General features: G+C 35.9%; 1 protein-coding gene across 2 annotated transcripts in view; it reads left to right on the top strand.

The window, feature by feature from the left end:
- The window catches only part of CPNE8 (copine 8), a 111,823-nt gene that overhangs the window by 32,707 nt on the left and 59,184 nt on the right, over positions 1 to 19,932 (top strand). Inside the window, exons 4-7 of one of the 2 annotated variants that reach the window (XM_087766930.1) lie at positions 185 to 288; positions 4,173 to 4,212; positions 7,266 to 7,342; positions 17,827 to 17,890. In XM_087766930.1, the coding sequence (XP_087623056.1) occupies positions 185 to 288; positions 4,173 to 4,212; positions 7,266 to 7,342; positions 17,827 to 17,890 (285 nt within the window). The remainder of the gene's footprint in view (positions 1 to 184; positions 289 to 4,172; positions 4,213 to 7,265; positions 7,343 to 17,826; positions 17,891 to 19,932) is intronic. The other variant, XM_087766931.1, reaches the window with a different exon arrangement.

Raw genomic sequence — 19,932 nt, forward strand, 5'->3', positions numbered from 1 at the left:
CAGTCTATCTTCATCCACAGATAACTGATCTATTCATGTGAATACAGTAATTTTCTTTCACGCCATCTGTTTAAGAGACTTTTTTTACAGGCTCTCTCATATCTCTCATGTTGCTGGTATTGGCAGTCTACTTAATTATACTTCATTATAGCATGTGGCTTAAACTTATACTTTTCTTTTACAGTTTGGAAGAACAGAAGTAATTGATAATACTTTAAATCCAGATTTTGTAAGAAAATTTATAATGGACTACTTCTTTGAAGAAAGAGAGAATCTGCGATTTGATTTGTAAGTTAACAATCTTTGACTCTAATATTACAGCCTCTGTAAACATATTAAGTTTTGTCCAGCGTAAAATTAACTTGAAAAGAGATAATATCTACTGACATGGAATACATTAATAAATGTGATTGATTTAGCATTGCTTCCTCAGAAATAAATGTGTAACATAATAATGACCAAGTTTTAAGAAATTGGCAAGTGTTAACTAGTCAAAGTACAATCATACTCACAAACATTACTTTTAGAAAATAGTAAGAAAGCTAAGGATGTAAAAATGTTAAAATATTCTTGCAGCATAGCCAATAAAACAGGCATGGACATACTGTCCAGAAAGAAAATATTGTACAAGTAGTACAGAGCCAAAATTTTCTTTACTAAAATTTAAGTGCCAGTATGCATCTAAGTATACTAAATTTTAAGATTTTAAAATGAAAGCAGTTGTTCTAGAAGTAGATGGCTTTTGACTTTATTCCAGATGTACTAATTTCATTCCACTGGTGGAATTCGTTTGATTTTCACTTTATTCTTTGGAAAACGGAATTGAGAGTCCAGCCACCAGGACACCTTGCATGTCATCTGTTACTTCTCACCCCATTCTTATTATTTCAGTCTTCATGATAATCAGGCTTGTCTTGTTTTTTTTAACTCTCATCCTCTTTTTTTATTAGCAATTCTTCCTAACCTTGCCCTATGAGAGAGCACTTGAATAACCTTCATAGATAATTAAGGGAAAGTAATTCACTTAGTTTTGCAGGATAGTATGCATAGTGGCCACAATTTTTCTGTACATGTCCTTTTTAGTTGAAAAGCCCTTTTCCTGTTTCTTTTCGTTTCCTTTGCAAGATGTACTTTAGCTTGAGTTTTGTCCATTCTTATTTTGTGTTCCTAAGATTTCTGCCTTCATGTGTATTTCTTTTAGTTTATTTGTTCTTGAGAAAGATTTAGGAGAATCATCTATTAAGTTACTTACCGAATAAATATATCAAGAAAGATTCAGTGTTGTCTGCCTTCCTATACTTTCTATTCCTAAAGATTGAGGTCTCCTGTTATATTTTATGGAATTGCAACAAATCCTACTCAGGCGTTGATTATAGTAGTCGTAAGCTATAATATTACCGCTTCCCAATTTAAAGTTACATTGCAAGTTTGCCTTGATATAGAAACTGCATTTATTGCATTTCTGTCTTGTAGACAGCAAAACAGATGAAGAAAGACTTAATAATTTGCCTAAAATCTCCTAACAAGTTCATGGTAGAGCCATTTTTAAATCTTCTAGGCTTTAGTCTCAATGTGCCATTTACTAATCCAAGTAGCGGCTTCGAAGCAACTCTGACAGTCTCTTGATTTTTTTTTTTTTTTCTTTTTGCCTGCCCCCCTCCCCCCCCCCCCCCCCCGCCGAGTTTCTAGAATGCAAATCAATCTGTACATTAAGCAGGGCATAAAATAAATAGGGCAGTGATCACATTAGTGATGATTTTTCCAATAGCAGTGGAAGAAAAAGTATGATGCCTGATAGATGTATGTTAGCGATGTTAATAAAGTTACCAGTAGTTTTGCTGATTTTGTTTTAAGTTGCCAGCATGGTGTACTGAAATGCTCTTGAAAGGCAGCATTTCCTATATCGTGGAAACAAAAAAAAACCCCATGTCTAATTTTTCTTTAGCTGTAAATGTCTTTTTATAGCATGTCAGAATGCTTCCTAAGTTAACAAGAAGTGTTGGAGGGATGAGTGAGGAAAAAAGTTCCATTGTTTTCAATACACAGATAGCAGCTGGCTGTTTCCATCTAGACTTCAATTATTTCAAGGCGTGAAAGGAAATACTCAGTGCCAAGACAGGTTACAGGGTGCTTCTAGATGGCTAGGTACAAATTATTTCATCTTCAGCATGGAAGCCTGGCGCAGACTTCATTTTTTTATTTTAGAAGTTGGGTTTAATGTCATTAAATCTGCTGAGTATAACTGTTGCCTGCTATTTAAAATAACTTTAAGAGCTAGTCACTTTGTGAAATAAAAGATTCTCCTCCAAGTGTAGGTAAAGCATTGCTGAAATAAAGATGCAGCTGGGGCTGTGTAGGAATATTGATTTGGTTGCCCCTTGCTCCTCGCAGGATGCATGTATGTTATGGGGAGGAGGCAGTGCAATAGAAGAGAAGAGCAAAAGAAATGAACCAAGAAAGAGAAAGCTAGGCTCAGTCTAGGCCAAGAAAGGAAAGTCTGTAAAGAACTTCTGGATAAGTGCTATCTGAAAAGGACTTGAACCTGGAAGGGAAACTACAGTCTCCTGTTTGGTTCTTCGTGTACTCAGAGAAATGGACTCCTGTTTGTTTATTTACAAAAAGCTGTAAATATCAAACATACTCTGTACTTATCAGAAAGACCTGACTGCTTTCTGCTGCTGTTCTGGATTACCTGGACACAAGTCTGTTCTGAACTCAAAGCTGAGTAGCTGTTTTTAATGTTTGCCTGCAAGTGACCATATAACCATAGTCTGTGAATTTACTTTAGAGCCCTATAACAATGATAGATGGGAAATGAAATATTGTAGAACTCGGCGTTAGAAATGTGAATCTCATATAGCTACTCATGGATTAAAACTCCAATTTAGATGAGGAAAGAACCACCTTTGGAAAGCTTCCTTTTTTGAATTTCTCAGCAAAATTGTGTGCTATTGTTGGCCAAAGTGTTATTTTTCAAAGAAAGAAACTCCTCATACGATTCATATTTTTTGCAACAAAAGAAAGTGGCAAGTATATCTCTGATTTTTGGTGTTCTGATAAATGAGCATGAGCCCCCTCCTAAACTGCGCAGCCACCAATGTCTCAGGCCCCTTTCTGTTCATATTTGATGATTTGCTACTGATTTTGCTAGTGAAGTAGTTCTTTGTTTCGGTTGTGTAGCTAGCCCTCAGGTCAAATTACCAGTTGTGTTTTTCTGTTCAATTTCACCAGAGGGTATGCAATTACTTTGTTTTTTTTAAAAAAAACCCTCATGTTAGTGATTTTTGTAGTCATTCCTGTGTTTACAAATATGTTTCTACAACTTTGACTGTGCCGCACCACATCCAGCTACGTATGGTATTCCTGTCCTCCTGACTTGTGATCTGGTCCATAATGCATCCCAACAAGCAGGTGCGGCAGCACAACCAGAGGGATAGCGTACCACGCGGTGGGAATGGAAGCGTGCAGGGGAGGCTGAGATGGGCACAGAGGATACTTTTTCAATTTAGTAACTGGTATTGAATCTGAATGTAGGATTTGATAAAAATATTACTGTGGATTATCTGATAAAGATGGAAGACTATGAAAGTATAGAGATTAGTAATCCCCCAAGAATTTCTTATATTTTTTTTTTAATCTATCTTGAATTCACAGAGTAATTTTTCTTTGAAATCTGACTTGATAGTGAAAGGGAAACAATGGCATTTTTTAGCTGGAGGAAGAACAAGATTATGATAAGCTGAACAGAACAAGTCAAAGTCTTGCTAAAAGCAATATAGTTTATTGTCAGTTATTTCTATTTAATTAGTCAAATGACTGAAAAGTTACCTAAGAAAATAATTCACAAGTTTGTTTTCTAAGATTAATTTTTAGTTTTTGTTCTGGCTTTTGGCAGCTTTCATTGTTCAAACAGGAATATCAGAATAATTTCTCTTAGTAGCCTGCACTGTGTTGAAAACAATTTCATTTCAAATAGCTAGTGAACCATAATCCTGTAATCTGTGATGATTCAATTTGCCTTCTTTACTGGCGTGACTTCCATTCACATATCTGTTTGTGTAAATTTCACACATTGAAATAGGTAAAAGAATTGTTTCATTTTTTTATTTCTTTACATTGTCCTTAGATCTGTCATTTGGCAACTCTGATGTAACTTTTTTTTTTTTTTTAAGCTATGATGTTGACTCAAAGAGTCCTAACCTATCAAAACATGTAAGTTTTTCCTCACTATTATACTTTCTTGTGCTGAAATGCTTACGCTTTCCTAAATGTGTTTGTTTTCTTTAGACTGTAAGTAATTCCAGTTACATAGAGACAAATACAGTGATTGTGCTGTAGCTAATAACATATATAATGCTCGTGAGTATAATTTTAATGGGACATTGCTCCTGTAAAGGGCAAATTTAAGCGCATGTGTATACCTTTTCAGATATGTGATATGCTGCATTTTGTTGATACTTCTCTGGGTCCTAAAAATTGTAAACATCTTTTGATTGTGTCCCAGTTAATATTAGTAGAAACCTTTTATGCTCATGTCATCTTGAAGTGGAAGGGATTAAACAGTAACTTTAAAATTTAGAGATGTGGGAGTAGAATTCAGAGGCTTCTGAGTGAATTAAAACAAAAATACAGGAAGGCTTTGGTAAGAGAACCTTTCAGAATCTGGAGCAGAGGAAAAGAGAATAATGGAGGGAATGTTGTGTGTGTGTGCTTCAGTGAAAAGATAAGGCTTTTAGCCATCGATCTCCAGTTAGATCCTCCCTGTAAAGATTTAAAGCCCCTGGCAAACTGTTTTCCATCTCTGTCATCATGGAAAGGTGGTCTGAATAACTGCAATGCTAGCTAGGAGGATGCAGAAAATAGAAGTCTTCCCTGTACTGCCTTCAACAAGGATAAAGCCTCATCCTGGGCTTCTGCCCAAGATTATTTGCACTTCTGTAGTAACTAGTTTATCTGAATTATCTTCTTTTTTCCCTGAAACGTACTTCTTTGTACGAAAACCTCATAGTTAAGTTTTAAGAAAAAAGATAGTATACAACATAAGTTAGTCGCTATGGAAGTGCAAAGGTATATGCAAATATTATAGCCTAGATTTCATTGTTTGATTACTGGAATGGGAATTGAAGGTTTGAGTATCTTGCTGAGCCCATGGGGAAAAAAAAAAAAAGGACAAAACAATGAGAAAACAAACCAATGTTCTTCTAAAGACTATTCAAGTAGAACTTGAATTACATATGTGCCTGTTACATTCTAATTAGTACAGGCTAAGCATACTCAGAGGCATTAGGTCCTGTTTTTTAAACAGTGCCAACTGCCTGGAATCTTCAATTGTGGAGGGAAACTTTATTCTTTAGACATTAACATTAATATTGGAAATATCTATTTCCCTCCATTGTCTTTAAGAGAAAATCTGTACAAGTTGGTGTAGACTTGGCATCTGTGCTGAAAACATCCAAGCTATGCCATATAATATTACGCACATGAAGAAGAAGATGGCTCTGAGAACCCTGTGAAAGATAGTAACTAGAAATGTGTTTCTTAACCACAGCGATTCATTTCCATAATTTCCCAAGTGCTCAGGGTTGGTTTGGGTCAATCCTTTTGCTGCCAGCTTACTGCGTCTCTTTCCCGTAGCTCTTAAGAATTTGGGCAGTGAGTAGGTAGGAAGTGAGCAGAGCTTTGCTCATATCTGTGCTCTGGGAGCTTGGTGTTTCTGAAAAATGTCAAGTCAGTACTATTTGTGTAGCTAGACTGCTCATGTGTTGTAGTCACCTTGTGTGGAATAAGATCTTCCCTGTTCCTAAAAATAGCTGTTGACCCGTTCCTTTGGAAATACTGGGCAGTGTCATTTAATAGTTGAACAGTTTGGGGGATGAAAAAAGAGTCAACCTGAAGAATTTCAATTTCAGTGACTCAATTTTGGCAAAATGAGATGCAAATGAAGCAGATTTTATAATGAATGTATGAAGTAACCAGACTAGACAGTGCTGCTATTGTAGCTGTCTGTAATAATGTTTATAAAACTGACAACCTGAAATTAGACTTTTATGTTCATGGTAACTTCCTGATTTAAGAAAACAACAACAGAGTAATGAACAATTGTCATTAATAACAGACTGTGGAACTAATAGGAAGAATTAATCAAGAAACTCCACCCCCCCAAAACAAGGAAGAAAATTGTGGAATACATGGTTTCAGTGTAGAAAATGGTGTTAGAATATGTCATGCCTGATGTTTTTAAAAATGAATGAAAAGCTGAGTATTTTCAGGTTAATTTTAGCCATATTAAAAGACTTAATCTTTATGGAAACAGTGTCAGATCAGTTAAAAGACGTTGTTCAAAAATTTATTTTTTGCAGGATTATTTCCCTCTTCAGTGGGATTAGTTCTCAGATCCAGTTTGCTATATGGACCTGTAACTAACACGGCTCAGAGATAGGAATGGGTGGCCTGGGCTGAGAGAAGAGTCAGAACTACCTATACAGATATTTGCTGCTATACACAGCAGTTATGGTTTGCTCTATAAGAATTACAGTGTCTTGATTCTCATTACTCCTTGTGAACAAATCTCACAAGCTACTGTTGCCACTACTGCCAGCGATGCTGGGAAGAACAGAGATAGCAAGCTCTTTTCACTTGCAAGATAAGGAGCATAAAATGTTTTTCAGTCTACATACAACGGTTTGAAAATCCATTCATATTTTATACTACTTATGTTACAGGGAGATATAATATGAAAATTAGCTGATTTTGAGTGATACAGTTAAATTATAAAGCACGAAAATAAAGTCTGTCATTAAAGCAGTGCTTATGTATAATTGTCAGTCCAGGATGCTCGTACAGATCCTGCACAGACCTGAATTTTTGCCAACGTAATTAACTTCCAAGAAATTAATAGAATCAGTGTAGAATCTCTTTATAAAAGAGAAGTTTATTAAAATGCTCCAGTTCAAGAAGGTAAAGAAACAGTCATGTTTCTAATGCTTTTAAATTTTTTTCCGTCTCAGTTTCATTTTTGTTGATGAAAAAGGCAATATAAAAAGAGTAAGTGGAGTGCATTAGAATTACTTCTGTAAATGTAACCCAGTGTTATGTAATATATGTAATAGTGAGTCTGTTTTATGATTCATTATTGCATAATTATTATTAAGATGCGATGTTCACCAGAATGTGTTCTACAATAGTGAACAGCCCAGATAAATGGGAAACCAAATTTGTTTCAATGTGAAATATGAATTCTGAGTTTTTATGTTACCGTTTTTCAGGATTTTTTGGGACAAATGTTTTGTACACTGGGAGAAATAGTTGGATCACAGGGGAGCAGACTGGAAAAATCAATTGTGTAAGTATGTCATTCTTGAATGGTGGATGAATACGTACTGCTTCATGGGATGAGAGTTGTGGGTTTTTTTTGCTGTGAGGTATCTTGATATATGGAATTGACAGAAATGGCTTCTAAGAGGGAATAAATTGTTAGGTACAACAGAAGTCTGTCTTTATAGACTATGGTAATTTAGGCTTCAGTTTGGACAATTAGCAAAGGAATTGACTCATCCAAAATTTTTGTCAACTTCATTACATCTTGCATTAGAAATAGTTTGAGTATACTAATCTTAAAAATATTTTTCTTTCTAGTTCGCAAATGAACACATCATAAATCTTTATTGCCTTTTGTTCAAGCATCAAGGAAGAAAACCCTCACTGTTTCAAATCTAAACATTCCTACTTGTATTTCTATTGTTAACAATAATACAATTCCCAAACAATGAGGCAATCCGCAGTAGCAAATATTTTCTATTTTTCCTACTAAATTTATCAAAAACTTTCTTATGATCAATGGATTTTTCTCCCACTGAGAGGATTTTGATGTTTGCAAACCATTGTTCATAGGGATGTACAGGTATTTAAAATATTAATTATTTGAACAATCTTCATTTTCTATTCCTAAATAGTGTTTGAATAATTGAAAATATTTTACAATTTTTGTCTAAATGCATGCTACAAATTCACATATGACATTAGAAGCAAACATTTAAAGGTGTAGGTGGACATTTCATGTGATGGTAGTATCTTTTTATTTGAAATTTTTGTGGTTTGTTTTTTTTTCTTTTAATAGTGATTGCACTGCAGTGAATGATCATGAATTTGGTTACTCTTGTCTGATGGAGCGTTCTTGTCCCATTTTACTGGGTTCATTATGAGTAATACATGAGAGTTACTTCATTTACTTTTCTTCATCACTGGTTTCCTTATAAGGGCGGATGGAGGTTTCAGGCTTAGCAAGCCTTATATTATTGTGGGCCAAACTGGTGAAAACACCACACGGGGCACATATTCTGACTTTGTATTCAAATAACAAGAACCAGGATCAAGATGAACTACAATTTGCAAAATTCAGAATGTACTTAGACATTATTTTAGTATAATTGCAAGTACAAGAAGACTCCCTAATCAAGGTATATTAATGATGCATTATTAATCTGGTGTAAAATTCTTAAGGAATATGTTCCTAGCCGTACATTTTCTTCTATGTATATATTTGATGTAATTAACCATTTCTGTTACTCAGGTGACCCTTTTATATCTATCTTTAGTGGTTTATACGGTTTACACACTACTTATCTTTTCATGTACGTGTCTTGTATCCTGTACCTGTCAACTTCAAACTTAAACGTTAGTTTAAGCAGTAGCTTTGAAATCCTGTGAAAAATCTCAGACGTCAATATTTTGTTATCAGTGTCCAAAATATACCAATGGTAGCCTTTTTCCATGGATTTTATTAGAGACTTTTTTCTTGTTTATGTAAAGAACTTAATGATAATTAAAAAAAAAGCACGTTTCTCTGGTTTGTATCAAATAGCATGGTGATGTTCTGTGGAGGTCATCCTAAACTTTTAATCTTGTTGAAAACAGTGGCCAGCTTCAAGGAGACCCACATATGACAACTATCATTTTCTCTTTCAAGAACTTTGAAGTGTTGAGCTGTCATGCTAAAAGCTCTTCTCAATACTTGAATCCAATTAAATTCTTAAATTTTTACAATTCCAACGCAAGCATAAGCTTGGAAAAGTATCTGCAGTTTCTTATTTCCATGCCAAAAATAATTTCAAGTTGTCTCTAGAACTCTGGGTGAAATAACAGTTCAGAACAGACCATTTAAATTGATAAACCGAGAGAGAATTTACATAGTTTTCCTTTAATTTAATCTAAGGGTCCTTATGAAATCATAAAAGCTTTATTTTAAAGTAAAAGAAATATTTCCATTACAAAAACTATGGTAAACTTTAATTATATTTTGTTTAGAAAATATTTTAATGGTATTTAATCTACTTGAATTTCTGAGACTTATGCATACCTGAAACAAATGCTTTTGAATCATAAATGTCAGGGGTTGGCTAGCACTGCTTTGTGGGGAGGCATTCCTGTAATTATGCCCTTCCAGTCCATTAGCCTTGACTAAATTCTGTCTGTAAATGTCTTATTTCCAATCATTTGGGTTTTGTACAAAGGCAAATTTCAGCTATTCAGCAGGACTCGTTTATCATACAGTTCATGCTGAAAAATTGAGTAATGTGAAAAAACTTGAAAAGTCTTTGCAAAACATTTCCACTTAGTGTTTTATCAAAATAAGCCTTTGATTTAGTTTCCCTAATTTACACCCAACTGGAGATGGTTCAAATTGATTTGTAACAAATGTAAGCTGTTAGTTCTCTTGCTGAATTCCATGAGTGCTGCAGTCATTACTGCTGCAACATCCTTTAGCAATATGATTCATATTCTCTGTAATATTCAGAATTGAGGTTGGTAATAAATGCATTTTTCCTGAATTTTGAGGGGTTCCAAATATAGTTCAGTCACCTGATCACTGTATTTACAGACTCAGTCTTTATGACAAGTTCCTAGTAATCCTCCCTGCCCACCCCACCCCCACAACCTCTCCTGCCTTCCTCACCCTCTCTCCTCAAGGACTACACCAGTACTTTTTACACTAAAGTAAATTTTTAAATTTTTAAAATTTAAATTTTAAAATTAAATGTATTTAAAATTAAATTTTAAATAAATTTAAATAAATAAATAAATAAATAAATTTTAAAATTAAATGTATTTAAAAATAATGTATTTTAAAAAAATACATTATTTTAAAATCAAGGGCTTAATTGTCCTATACATAGACAGTTCTATTAATGTTACTACATGTTCTTTATTATTTCCTGGTATTGGTGGGACTGTGCACACTGGGAAATACTTCATTTTAACGGTAAATAAATTCTTCAGCTCCGCAGGTGAGGAAGGTTTCAGTATCTGCAGCATAACTCGGGAAAACTCTTACAAACACACTATTTAAACTTAAACCCACACCTATGCACATAGTAACATAATGTTAGAAGCAATACTGCTTCACTGTATCACTTCCTTAAATAATTTGAAAACCCGGAAAAAGGTACCTTAAAACTGTGTCACCTTCTGTTGTTATCAAGGTTTGCAGATGAACCTTAACTTTTAAGATGTCCTTCAATTTCAGTAGCTAATCACAAGTTGTCTGCAATAAAATAAATATTGTATAAAACTTCACTAAAAAAAGAGTTAAAAAAAAAAGGCAAAACAGAAACAAAAAAAAAAAAAAAAAAAGCCAACCCCAAAAAACTAAAATTGACTGCATCAGTATTACGAGTGTTAAATTGCTGTTTAATAGATTATGGCTACTGTGGAACAGTAGGAAACTGCTAATTGTAATCTAGCTCCTGCAAGAAACCCCCGCACAAACAAACAATGAAGAATCAGCTGATCAGATTATCAGATTTCTAATACAATCATACAAAATGGTTAACTTCAGCAAATATTGGGGTTATTAGACAGCAGTGTTTTGCGGTTCTCCTCTTAATCCCATTCTGGATATTAAACTTTTAAAAACCTGTGCAGGAAATAGCCTTCAGGACAAGTATAGTAAGTGGTATAATAGAAGAGGTGTGTTAGGTTATGTGATTAAAAAGCTTGTCTGCAGACAAAGGAGAAGAGCGGCACAATGGCAGGTGGAGGAGCCCAAATAGTACCTTGCCCTGGCTACTTCCAGACCCATCCCAGGATACCCTGCAGCCCACTGAAGTCCCATCTCCACACCCACAAAGGACCACATTGGTACAAGGCAGGTGGGGGAACTCCAGTAACCCAATTAGAGAAACAGCCCCCGCCCAGCTCCTACCAGGGCTGTCCCGGGAGACCCTCAGCACCTCAGGATGGGGACACACACCCTCTGCTTGTTCTGGACATGTTTTTAGTTTTTGATGGTGAGCAAGTTGGTTGCATAGTTGCACTGTGTACTTGAACACACAAACACTATCCTGTCTATCAGGAGAAGAGGTTGGCCCTATTTTGTTTACTTCTGCTAAAAAAAAAGTTCACTAACTTTTCACTATCTAGGCCTAACTTATGCCAACTGCTACAGTGAATTGCACTGTTGCAACTTCGTGGACTATTTTGACTAGTTGTCAGTTGACTTTACTGGAAGCCTGTGGTGACTTGGTCAGAGAAAGGTGCTGACTTTGAAGACACCGAAATTTAGTAAGACAAATCTTGCTGACTTCTTGAAGGTCTTTATAGTTCTCTCTGTCTTCAAAGTGGTAAATTATTCAGCACACTACGCATTTGTTCTCTGAGAAAATTCCTGAAATTTATTCTAAACATGTAGATTAAAAATCATCCATTCAGCAGTTTGCCATCACTTGGTACAGGTTAAGTGAAGTCTGAAGTGAGTAACAGATGAAGTTTAAAGTTTGAAATTAGATGTGAGAAAGGAAAAGATATCAGAGAAGATTCTATGGAAAAAAGGTCTTCTAATTATTTCACAGTTGTGTGGGCCTGTGTAATACATTTTCTCTTGGGTATACAAGCATTATTCAGGTCTGACTTCTGATACTTTGTTGTATGTCAGTTACTAAATGGACCCAAATCAGTTATCCCCCTGAAAGATTTTGAAATATACCTTCCTTTTTGTATATGTGGTGTGGGTAGATATTTGTTAATGTTAATGAGAAAGTGTTCCTGACTTTTTATCAGCTCTTCCCAGTGTTGAGGTTTTATTTTGTCATTGGTGCTTTTGACAGTGCTGTGGCTAGACAACTGTGCCTGGTTGATTTTTCACTCTGGACTCTCTGAAGTCTGGATACCTTGGTGTCTAGGAGACATTTGTTGTCTTATATTATTCATTAAACCATTGCATTACATTTCAGGATTGTTTGTTTATAGATGTGTGTTTAATGTCTCTGGATACACAAATAGCAATAATTCAATTGACAATATTGCATGGCTTCTGTTCCTAAGGATATTTACTGCTTTGAATTTACCGTTCTCTTTACAAAGTCAAGTCCACATTCACGTAACTTGAATGTTCTTTATGATGTGTCACTTGAGATCAGAGAGCTGCTTCTCTTCACAGTATTTCTGAAGTTCATTAACATTTTGCCTTTTCTGTTCTGTGCCAACGGATGTACAAAGAAGAGAACGCCCAGTGCTGTTTTAGTCCCAATCAGCTACCGTACTGAAGTAGCACTTTTTGTACTTAAGCAGCTTGAGAAGCTTGAATTCCGCTCTCTGATTGGCATTCAAGTAAGCTCTGTCATTTTTTTCAAAATGAGAATTAGAAACACTTGAAGGTTAAACTTCAGATCTATCTACTTTGGACATTTACAAAAGCCTCATGAGATTCAGGACTCTATGGCTGCCATGAGCTGGCCAACTCCAAGTCAGATTGTATATCACCTTGGAAAGTTCCCTTAGAAAGTCTACCATGAAAGGATACTCTTGTCCTTCATCAAAATGAAGGTAAAACATCTCAAGCCTACAGGGTCACCATTGCAGTGGTCTGTCAGGCAGGCTGAAACATACTGTGCTACTAACCTTCATGGTGAGTGCGAAAGTGAAGTTATACGCACACGTTTTTCTTCTTCACCTTCATGACAGGCATGACTTGCAGTTTCATTGGTCTTACTAGCACCAGCTGATTACACCTCTGAGGCATGAACCTAATAGTATTTGGTCTTGGCAGGCATGAAGATGTCTCCTGAACCTCGCTCTCTGTCTCTGACACCATTAAGGGCTTTGAATTTGATGCAGACTCTGTCACAGAAGGCTCTTGCTCCCAGTGTACTAGTGCACTAGCCTGTTATCACTGTGACTACGAGTGTTTTTGTTCAAGAACATACTTTAGTGTTGCACTTTATTTTACAGACTGACCAGGTACAGAGGTGAACACTTGCTCTGGATAACTTCTCTTGGAATATAAATTTAGTCATACAAAGCAGGTGAAATGGAGAATTTGATATTTTAACAGTAACGTTTACTCTCTTTACCTATTGGGTTACTAGATCCATTAAATATCTTCTCAAGACAAGCTCCATGTGTATTTACTCAGACTGGCCTTGCATGTCCCAGTTGTATTAGCATGAAAGGATGAGGTGCAGATGTATCTACTTCCAGAAATGACACAGCTTTATTTTTCTCTCAAGAGAGCATCACCTTCCCAGACATTATTCAGAATTAGATATTTGCATGTTCTGTCTTCCTAGAGAGAAGATGCTAGCCACATTTATAACTCTGAGCAATGCTTCTTTCAGGATTACTAAGTGCATTCCTGTAGGGATTCCCTTTAATGAGGAGGCAGAGCCATTGCAAAGCTTAATGAGCATTCTATGCTAGTTATTCACATCTGAGTGCCATTGCCTGCTAATGAGGCTGTACTGGAGCCAGCTGGCCTATTTTGGGAAGTTCTTTCTTCTGTCATCTTGCTGTGAACATAATTGATAGAAAAACATCTGAACCCTGGAATTGGGACTTCCTATGTATTTGTCCTATCCTATTATTTGTGGTTGTGACTGCCAGAGGGCTAGGTTCTGTAAATTCAGGGATAAGACTGTAAATTTTTGAATGATCTGAAAAACGTTCCATCCTCTGCCTCATTGCAGTTTCAGCTTGCAAAATTGGAGGCTCTGTTTAACCTCTCAGGTTTGAATTCCCAGGTAAATTGTCATCTTTCTCCGATTTTTTTTCACTAACTCTGGAAAGGTCCTCATTTCAGTCCTTGTTAAAGCCCAAGTGGTCTTCAGAGTGTCCTTTCAAACTTCTCTAGGTGCTGGAGATGTGGTGTCTCAATCGTGGAATCATTTGTTCTAAGGAGACAATAATTACCCCTCAAGACTGTATCTTGTCTAGAGACATGCAGGTTTTGTTGAGGACCTTTCATTTGATGATGGTTTTCTGTTCGGTTCCTCTAACAGTCAAATTATTTGTTCCCTCAAATACTGTCCAATTATTGTTCCCTCAAATACTGTCCAGAAAGAGGTGATCGCTGCGGAACACCTGCAGGTTCTGGGCTCTCAAACCAGTAGGAGCCACTGAAACTTAGATCTTCCTCACATTTTACCTTCCTTTATTCACCCTATTCACACTTAGACTGGCACGTTTTCTATATGTGATTGTCGGATAACTAGCACTGAGTGTTGGAGGTGACAGTGGTTATGCAATGCAAACTGCCTCATTATTAGCCCACAAACCCTGATCTGTAACCCTTTCCAGAGAAACTTATCCTGAGAAATTGGTTGCCTGAACATAAATTCTGTATTGTCACTTCAGTGCTATAGAACCAATTCCAGGGCAGCTCAATACTAGCTATTTCTTAAAGCTAAAGAAGATGGACAGTGGCACTCCATTCTGGATTTAAACAGGTGGTACTCTTACACGCTCGTCTTCAAGCTAGTATTAGTCAGTGTTTCCCTGGCAATTGGAAGGACTGGTCTGTCATGCTGAATCTTCAAGTATTGTGTTTTCATACAGTGATAAGACCAACTTGAAATTATTTTGTTATTTTCTCACAAGGCATAATTGCTAGTTAAAGGTCTTTCCATTTGGCTGATCTGTGACCACTGAAGTTTTTGTCAGGGTGCTGACTTTACATTTAAGGATTTTTTTTTTTTTTTTTTAATGAATGGTTTGTAAGGGAATTTGTAAGAGAACAAATTCTTTAGTGTCTGCAAATGCTCCAGTACTTTTTTCATGCTTGTAGTCTCAAGACAAGCATACAAAGTTCATACTTAATAGCATCACAAACTGTAGAGGTCATTTGGTAGAGTTTTTAGTTCCTGGATGAGAACTTTTTGTTCTATAGAGAAATTCTGTGCTAATCTTGATTAAGCATTTCACCTCTTTGCCAGCCATCATGGTAATATTATCCTTCTTTTATAAGGCATGTGTCCTCAAGAACCTTGGTGATACGTCAAGCCAAACCTTACCCCAAGTGCTTTCAGATATGACTATACTGCATGTACTTTTCATTTCTACTCAACAATCAAGAATTCCTTTTTTTTTTTTTCTGACATACCCACCCAAATATCTTCAGGGGATTGCCTCTCCAGTTTCCCCCGTCCTTCAGAGTGATAATTCCAGACACCTGTATCTCTTGGGGTTGGGCCTCCCTTGGCCTTCATGTTCATAAGATGAAATGAAGCATGTCTTTGCATAAATGTCTTCATGTGCAAATCTCAGTTTGAGACAGGCAGGTGTTGACTGCCATGTGTTATAACTGCAGACAGGGTGGCGCAAGGTTCTCTATCAAATGGCAACTGTTTGGTGAGTAGTTTGTCAGAAATGGGGCTTGCTTATCAACAGTTTACTTCAGGCCTCCAGGTCTTCGGGAGGTGATGAGAGTCGTACTTTTCACAATCTAGCATCTGACACAATAGTCTTTTGGAAGTGGGATAAATTTATTTGCCTTTTCATACCAAAGGAATGTTTGATGCTTTTTCTTCAAAGTACTAGCACTGCCCTGACTAAGTCTCAAATGTGTCCCTAATGGCACGGTTAACTGGTCTTAAATACTTCAGTAGGAAGAATTTTGGTTCAGGTAATGGTAGTTCTGATACCAGTGCCTTCTGTTTGAGTTGGTATAACCTACAGAACTGTGGTGCTGGGAACTTCAGATTTTTTTAATTTCTATTTCTTTCTTACCTGTCAAAGCCAGGGTCATGGTCGTTTGTTCTTGAAACATTTTACCATGTAAGGTCAATATCACCCTGATAACAAAATCATTTCTACTACTGCTCTTACTATCAAATTTCAAAAGTTTTTGAAACTTCAAGAAGTACTGTTCAAAAGAAAAAATGCAGCTTTTTCATCTTTTGAAAATCTGAGATTTCAATTTCAATATCCCATTGCTACAGAGGCTAAAATGGGTAATTTTCAGTTGTGAGCTGTTGAAGGGTGACAGCTTTAAAACCAGATGATTTGAAGATGCTGATAAAACTATGAATCATACTGTGTAACATTTGGAATGATGAGATTTTTTTTTTTCTGTTATTTGAAGAAAATTCGCGTGTTTGGTCTTAAAGTATTGTACTTTAAAAGTTACACCATATTAAATGGAAGAGTGCCATAAGTTTTGTATGTATTTAAATCGTCGTTTAAAATTTCACAACAAAACTTGAATAGTTTCCCTATCCACTGTTTTCCTCGTGAAATTCAGACTTGCCATGTAGCACGGAGGAGGTCCAGGAGAGTAGTCATATATCTTTCTGATTACTGGCAAATGACTGCAGCAGTATAGGAGCAGCATTCTCTGATGTATTCCTTACAGACTTAAAGATCAACTTCTAAACAAGAGTTTCAGTGAGCTTGCATAAATTGCATCAGTATTTGATCCTCTATTCGTAATTTCTAAACTTTTAGCTGCTTTTAAGAACTATTTTCCCACCAGTTCTTCATTACACCACAGTCTTGGTAAACTTATTTAAAGTTGTAGAGCACTGTAAAAAAAATTCAAAATTATTAAGGAAACTAATAAGCGAAATAAGATCAGCAGTAAATGTTTACATTAATGTTTTGTCATAACAGAAGAACAGGAGTGCCCTCTAGTTCTCTTAGAAAAGCCTAAAAAATACTATCAATTTGAAAATATAATTTTACCTTAATGTCTCCTTGGAAAGTAATTTTATTCAAATGATTAATTATTTTCAAGAAAGACGTAAAGAAATAAAGAACTAGAAATAAAATGAGCATAAGCAATAGCATTAGTTTTGAAAAGAATCTAGAAGTAATTGCCAAGGTGTATGCTAAGGACATACTAATAGACATTAGGGTATTGCAGAACTTCTCGTTTTTAGTATAGCATCATACAAAAAGTTGCATCTAAATATTTGTACTTCCCCCTCCACCCTCCTGCTCCCTAAAGGCTGCTGCCACTGAATACTATCAGATTATGTGTGGCTTTTCTGTTCCTATATTGGCCTTTATGCTAAGGATCCATTTTGTGCTTTCTGGTGTTGCAGCAGCATGTTTTTAAATGCTGTCTGGGTGAATTAGAATTTATTTTGCAAATACTGTATCTGATATGATGGTGACATTATTATGTGTCTTCATAAACATTTCAGAATAAATACTGTAAAATAAGGCTGGTGTATATTTTTAAATATAGTTTAGGTTTTAAGGAAAACTTGCAAAAGGATGCTTTTCACAAATCAGTAGGTTGTTGAGTCATCTCTAAATAAAACATCAATGGGAGGGCAGAAAATAGAATTTCTGATATTGTCATTTCACTCCATTTAAACTTAAGCTATTTCCTTTAAAATTGAAACTGATTTGTTTCTTGCTAGTTAGAGTAAATATGCAACTCATTTACCAATTCACTTAGGATAAACCAAGTTTTTTACACAGGACAAGTGACAGAAAAGGGAAACTGTTGGTTTTGTGACTTGAAAGCTTACGTTGTGCTTATCTGTGTCAGTTGTAACTTTCATAAATGATATTAAAGAAATGAGGTGATGTAGTTGTATTTTCTTGCAGAGGAATTCCTGGGAAGAAATGTGGAACAGTCATAGTAACAGCTGAGGAACTGGGCTGTTGCCGAGTAAGTGTGTGTTCATTGCTTTTTGAAAAATAAAATGAAATGATTTTGTGATTTACACTGCAACAGGTTATCAAAGGTATAATGTATAAATTTGCATTTTGTGATGTATGTAAGAAGTTGGGATACTTTTTTCCTGTCAGTTACTCTTAGCTTTAGATAGCAGAAGCAGAAAGAAGCAGAAAACAATACAAAGCATAAAGTTTTTGCTTCTTAGATGAGTTTTAAATCTAGTCTTTGTTTCCTCAAGTAATTAATCACATTTTAATCTCTTAATGTCCAATTTTTAACAAAGATCCATTTGTTTCAGCCATGGAATTATGTTTCCATTATGGAATATTAAGTTACATAAATATCAAAGTAATTTTTTTTATTTTTAACCTTATAATTATAAGTATGCTAATAGTGAGTCATACTATTTTAAAAAATATGAAATTGATGTTTATTGGAAAAAGTAGTAAAGTATTTCAAAGAATCGCCATAAAAGAAGAGTTTAAACAGTTTTCTTTAAAGAAAGTGAAGGCAGCCTATTAATGGCAGATGTGTACTTATTAAATAGAAAACAGAAGAATATCGGGGCGGAGGGGGCAGTGGGGAATTTGGCTGGTTAAGGGGAGAAACATGGTTTGGTCGTGACCTTCTCCAAGAGTGTCACCGCTCCTCCCCCTTCCAGGGTTCATGGAGAAGTGGCCTGGACAGAGGAGGAGGCTCGCTGGTCGGAAGGCACCTGGCAGCCAGGCCAGCTCAGTTGCTTCCCAGCACTGAATGAGCTAGCAACAATCTGTAAATCGTAGGGAAACAGAGACTGGAAGGAAGAATAAGGAAGGATTATAGATATGGGGTGATAAAGACCGGTTGGAATCTGAGGAAGAGGGAATTTGTCAAAGCATGGTGCATATTGGATGGGGCTGTAGGGTGTATCTTTGAAGAGTTTGCAATGACGAGATAGCAAATCTTAAATGAAGAAAGCAATACTGTCAGACATTTGATGACAATGTACAGGGATCTGGAAAGTACAAGATTAGATACATAAACTTACAAGAATACCTTGAAGAGATTTGTTTCTGGGGTTTAGGTTTTGTAATTTGGTGGTGTTGAGGGGGTATGCTTCACCTTTTGTGTAACTTCTAACTTTTGTACCACGTCATCAGGGGTTAATTTTTTTCTGTTTATGCAATAGTCATGTTTCTCTTTTTACTAACATATCCAATAGCTAATCTGTTTAGGCATTATTTTCTTAATTTCATTAGATGCTTAAAGTAAAAGGAAATCCTTAATTTTGTGCCCTATTTCCAGCTTACTCAAGTTTGTATTATACCACTCTGCAGAAGTGGTATAGTGGTATATTTGAATAGCACATGGGCTCAAATCTTATTTGCTTTTTCCAGGCAGCCTGCCAGTTCTGCACAGATATGTTAATAGCGTGCAGCAACTCAGTCTCATTTAACTCCCATTTAGCAGTAGGAAATTCCTGTGTTACTAGTATGAATGAATAAGTAAGGTCATGGAAAATGCCTGTCTTTTCCCTCTGTTTTTCATCGTCTCAAACTTCTGTATGTAGTACATGATCAAAATGTTCACACTTTTGTCAGATGACAAAATGGGTACATCATTTAATTGCTTTCCTGCAGAAATTGTGCTTCTACATTTCTTAAGTTAAGCTTCTACCATTCTTAAGAGACACATGCCATCACCCCAAGCATTTATTGCTAACCTTAGAAGAGACTAAAGGCAATTTTTTCCTGATATTCTGTGTTTATCCTCCAAGATCAGCATTTGTATCCCAGTTATAACAAACTATTTAAAAGTCATAAATATGTCATTAAGTCCATAATCAGGATTTTTTTTTCCTTTCCCTTTTAATGAAGACCAATACTAGGTGCCTTCCAAAGCCTTCACGTTCTTCCAGGTTCACCCCACTCAAATTTTACATATATTTGTTTTTACAAATTTTACATACTGAAGGGAGCTTGCAAAGAATTTGGGACTCGGTCTCTCTCTGTTGCACTCTTTTGCATTCTCTGTCGTGCTCTTTCACGTGCAGA

This window comes from Nipponia nippon, unplaced genomic scaffold, assembly GCF_047370975.1.
Source record: "Nipponia nippon isolate SJK-2023a ecotype South Korea unplaced genomic scaffold, ASM4737097v1 scaffold_3, whole genome shotgun sequence".
Taxonomy (NCBI): domain Eukaryota; kingdom Metazoa; phylum Chordata; class Aves; order Pelecaniformes; family Threskiornithidae; genus Nipponia; species Nipponia nippon.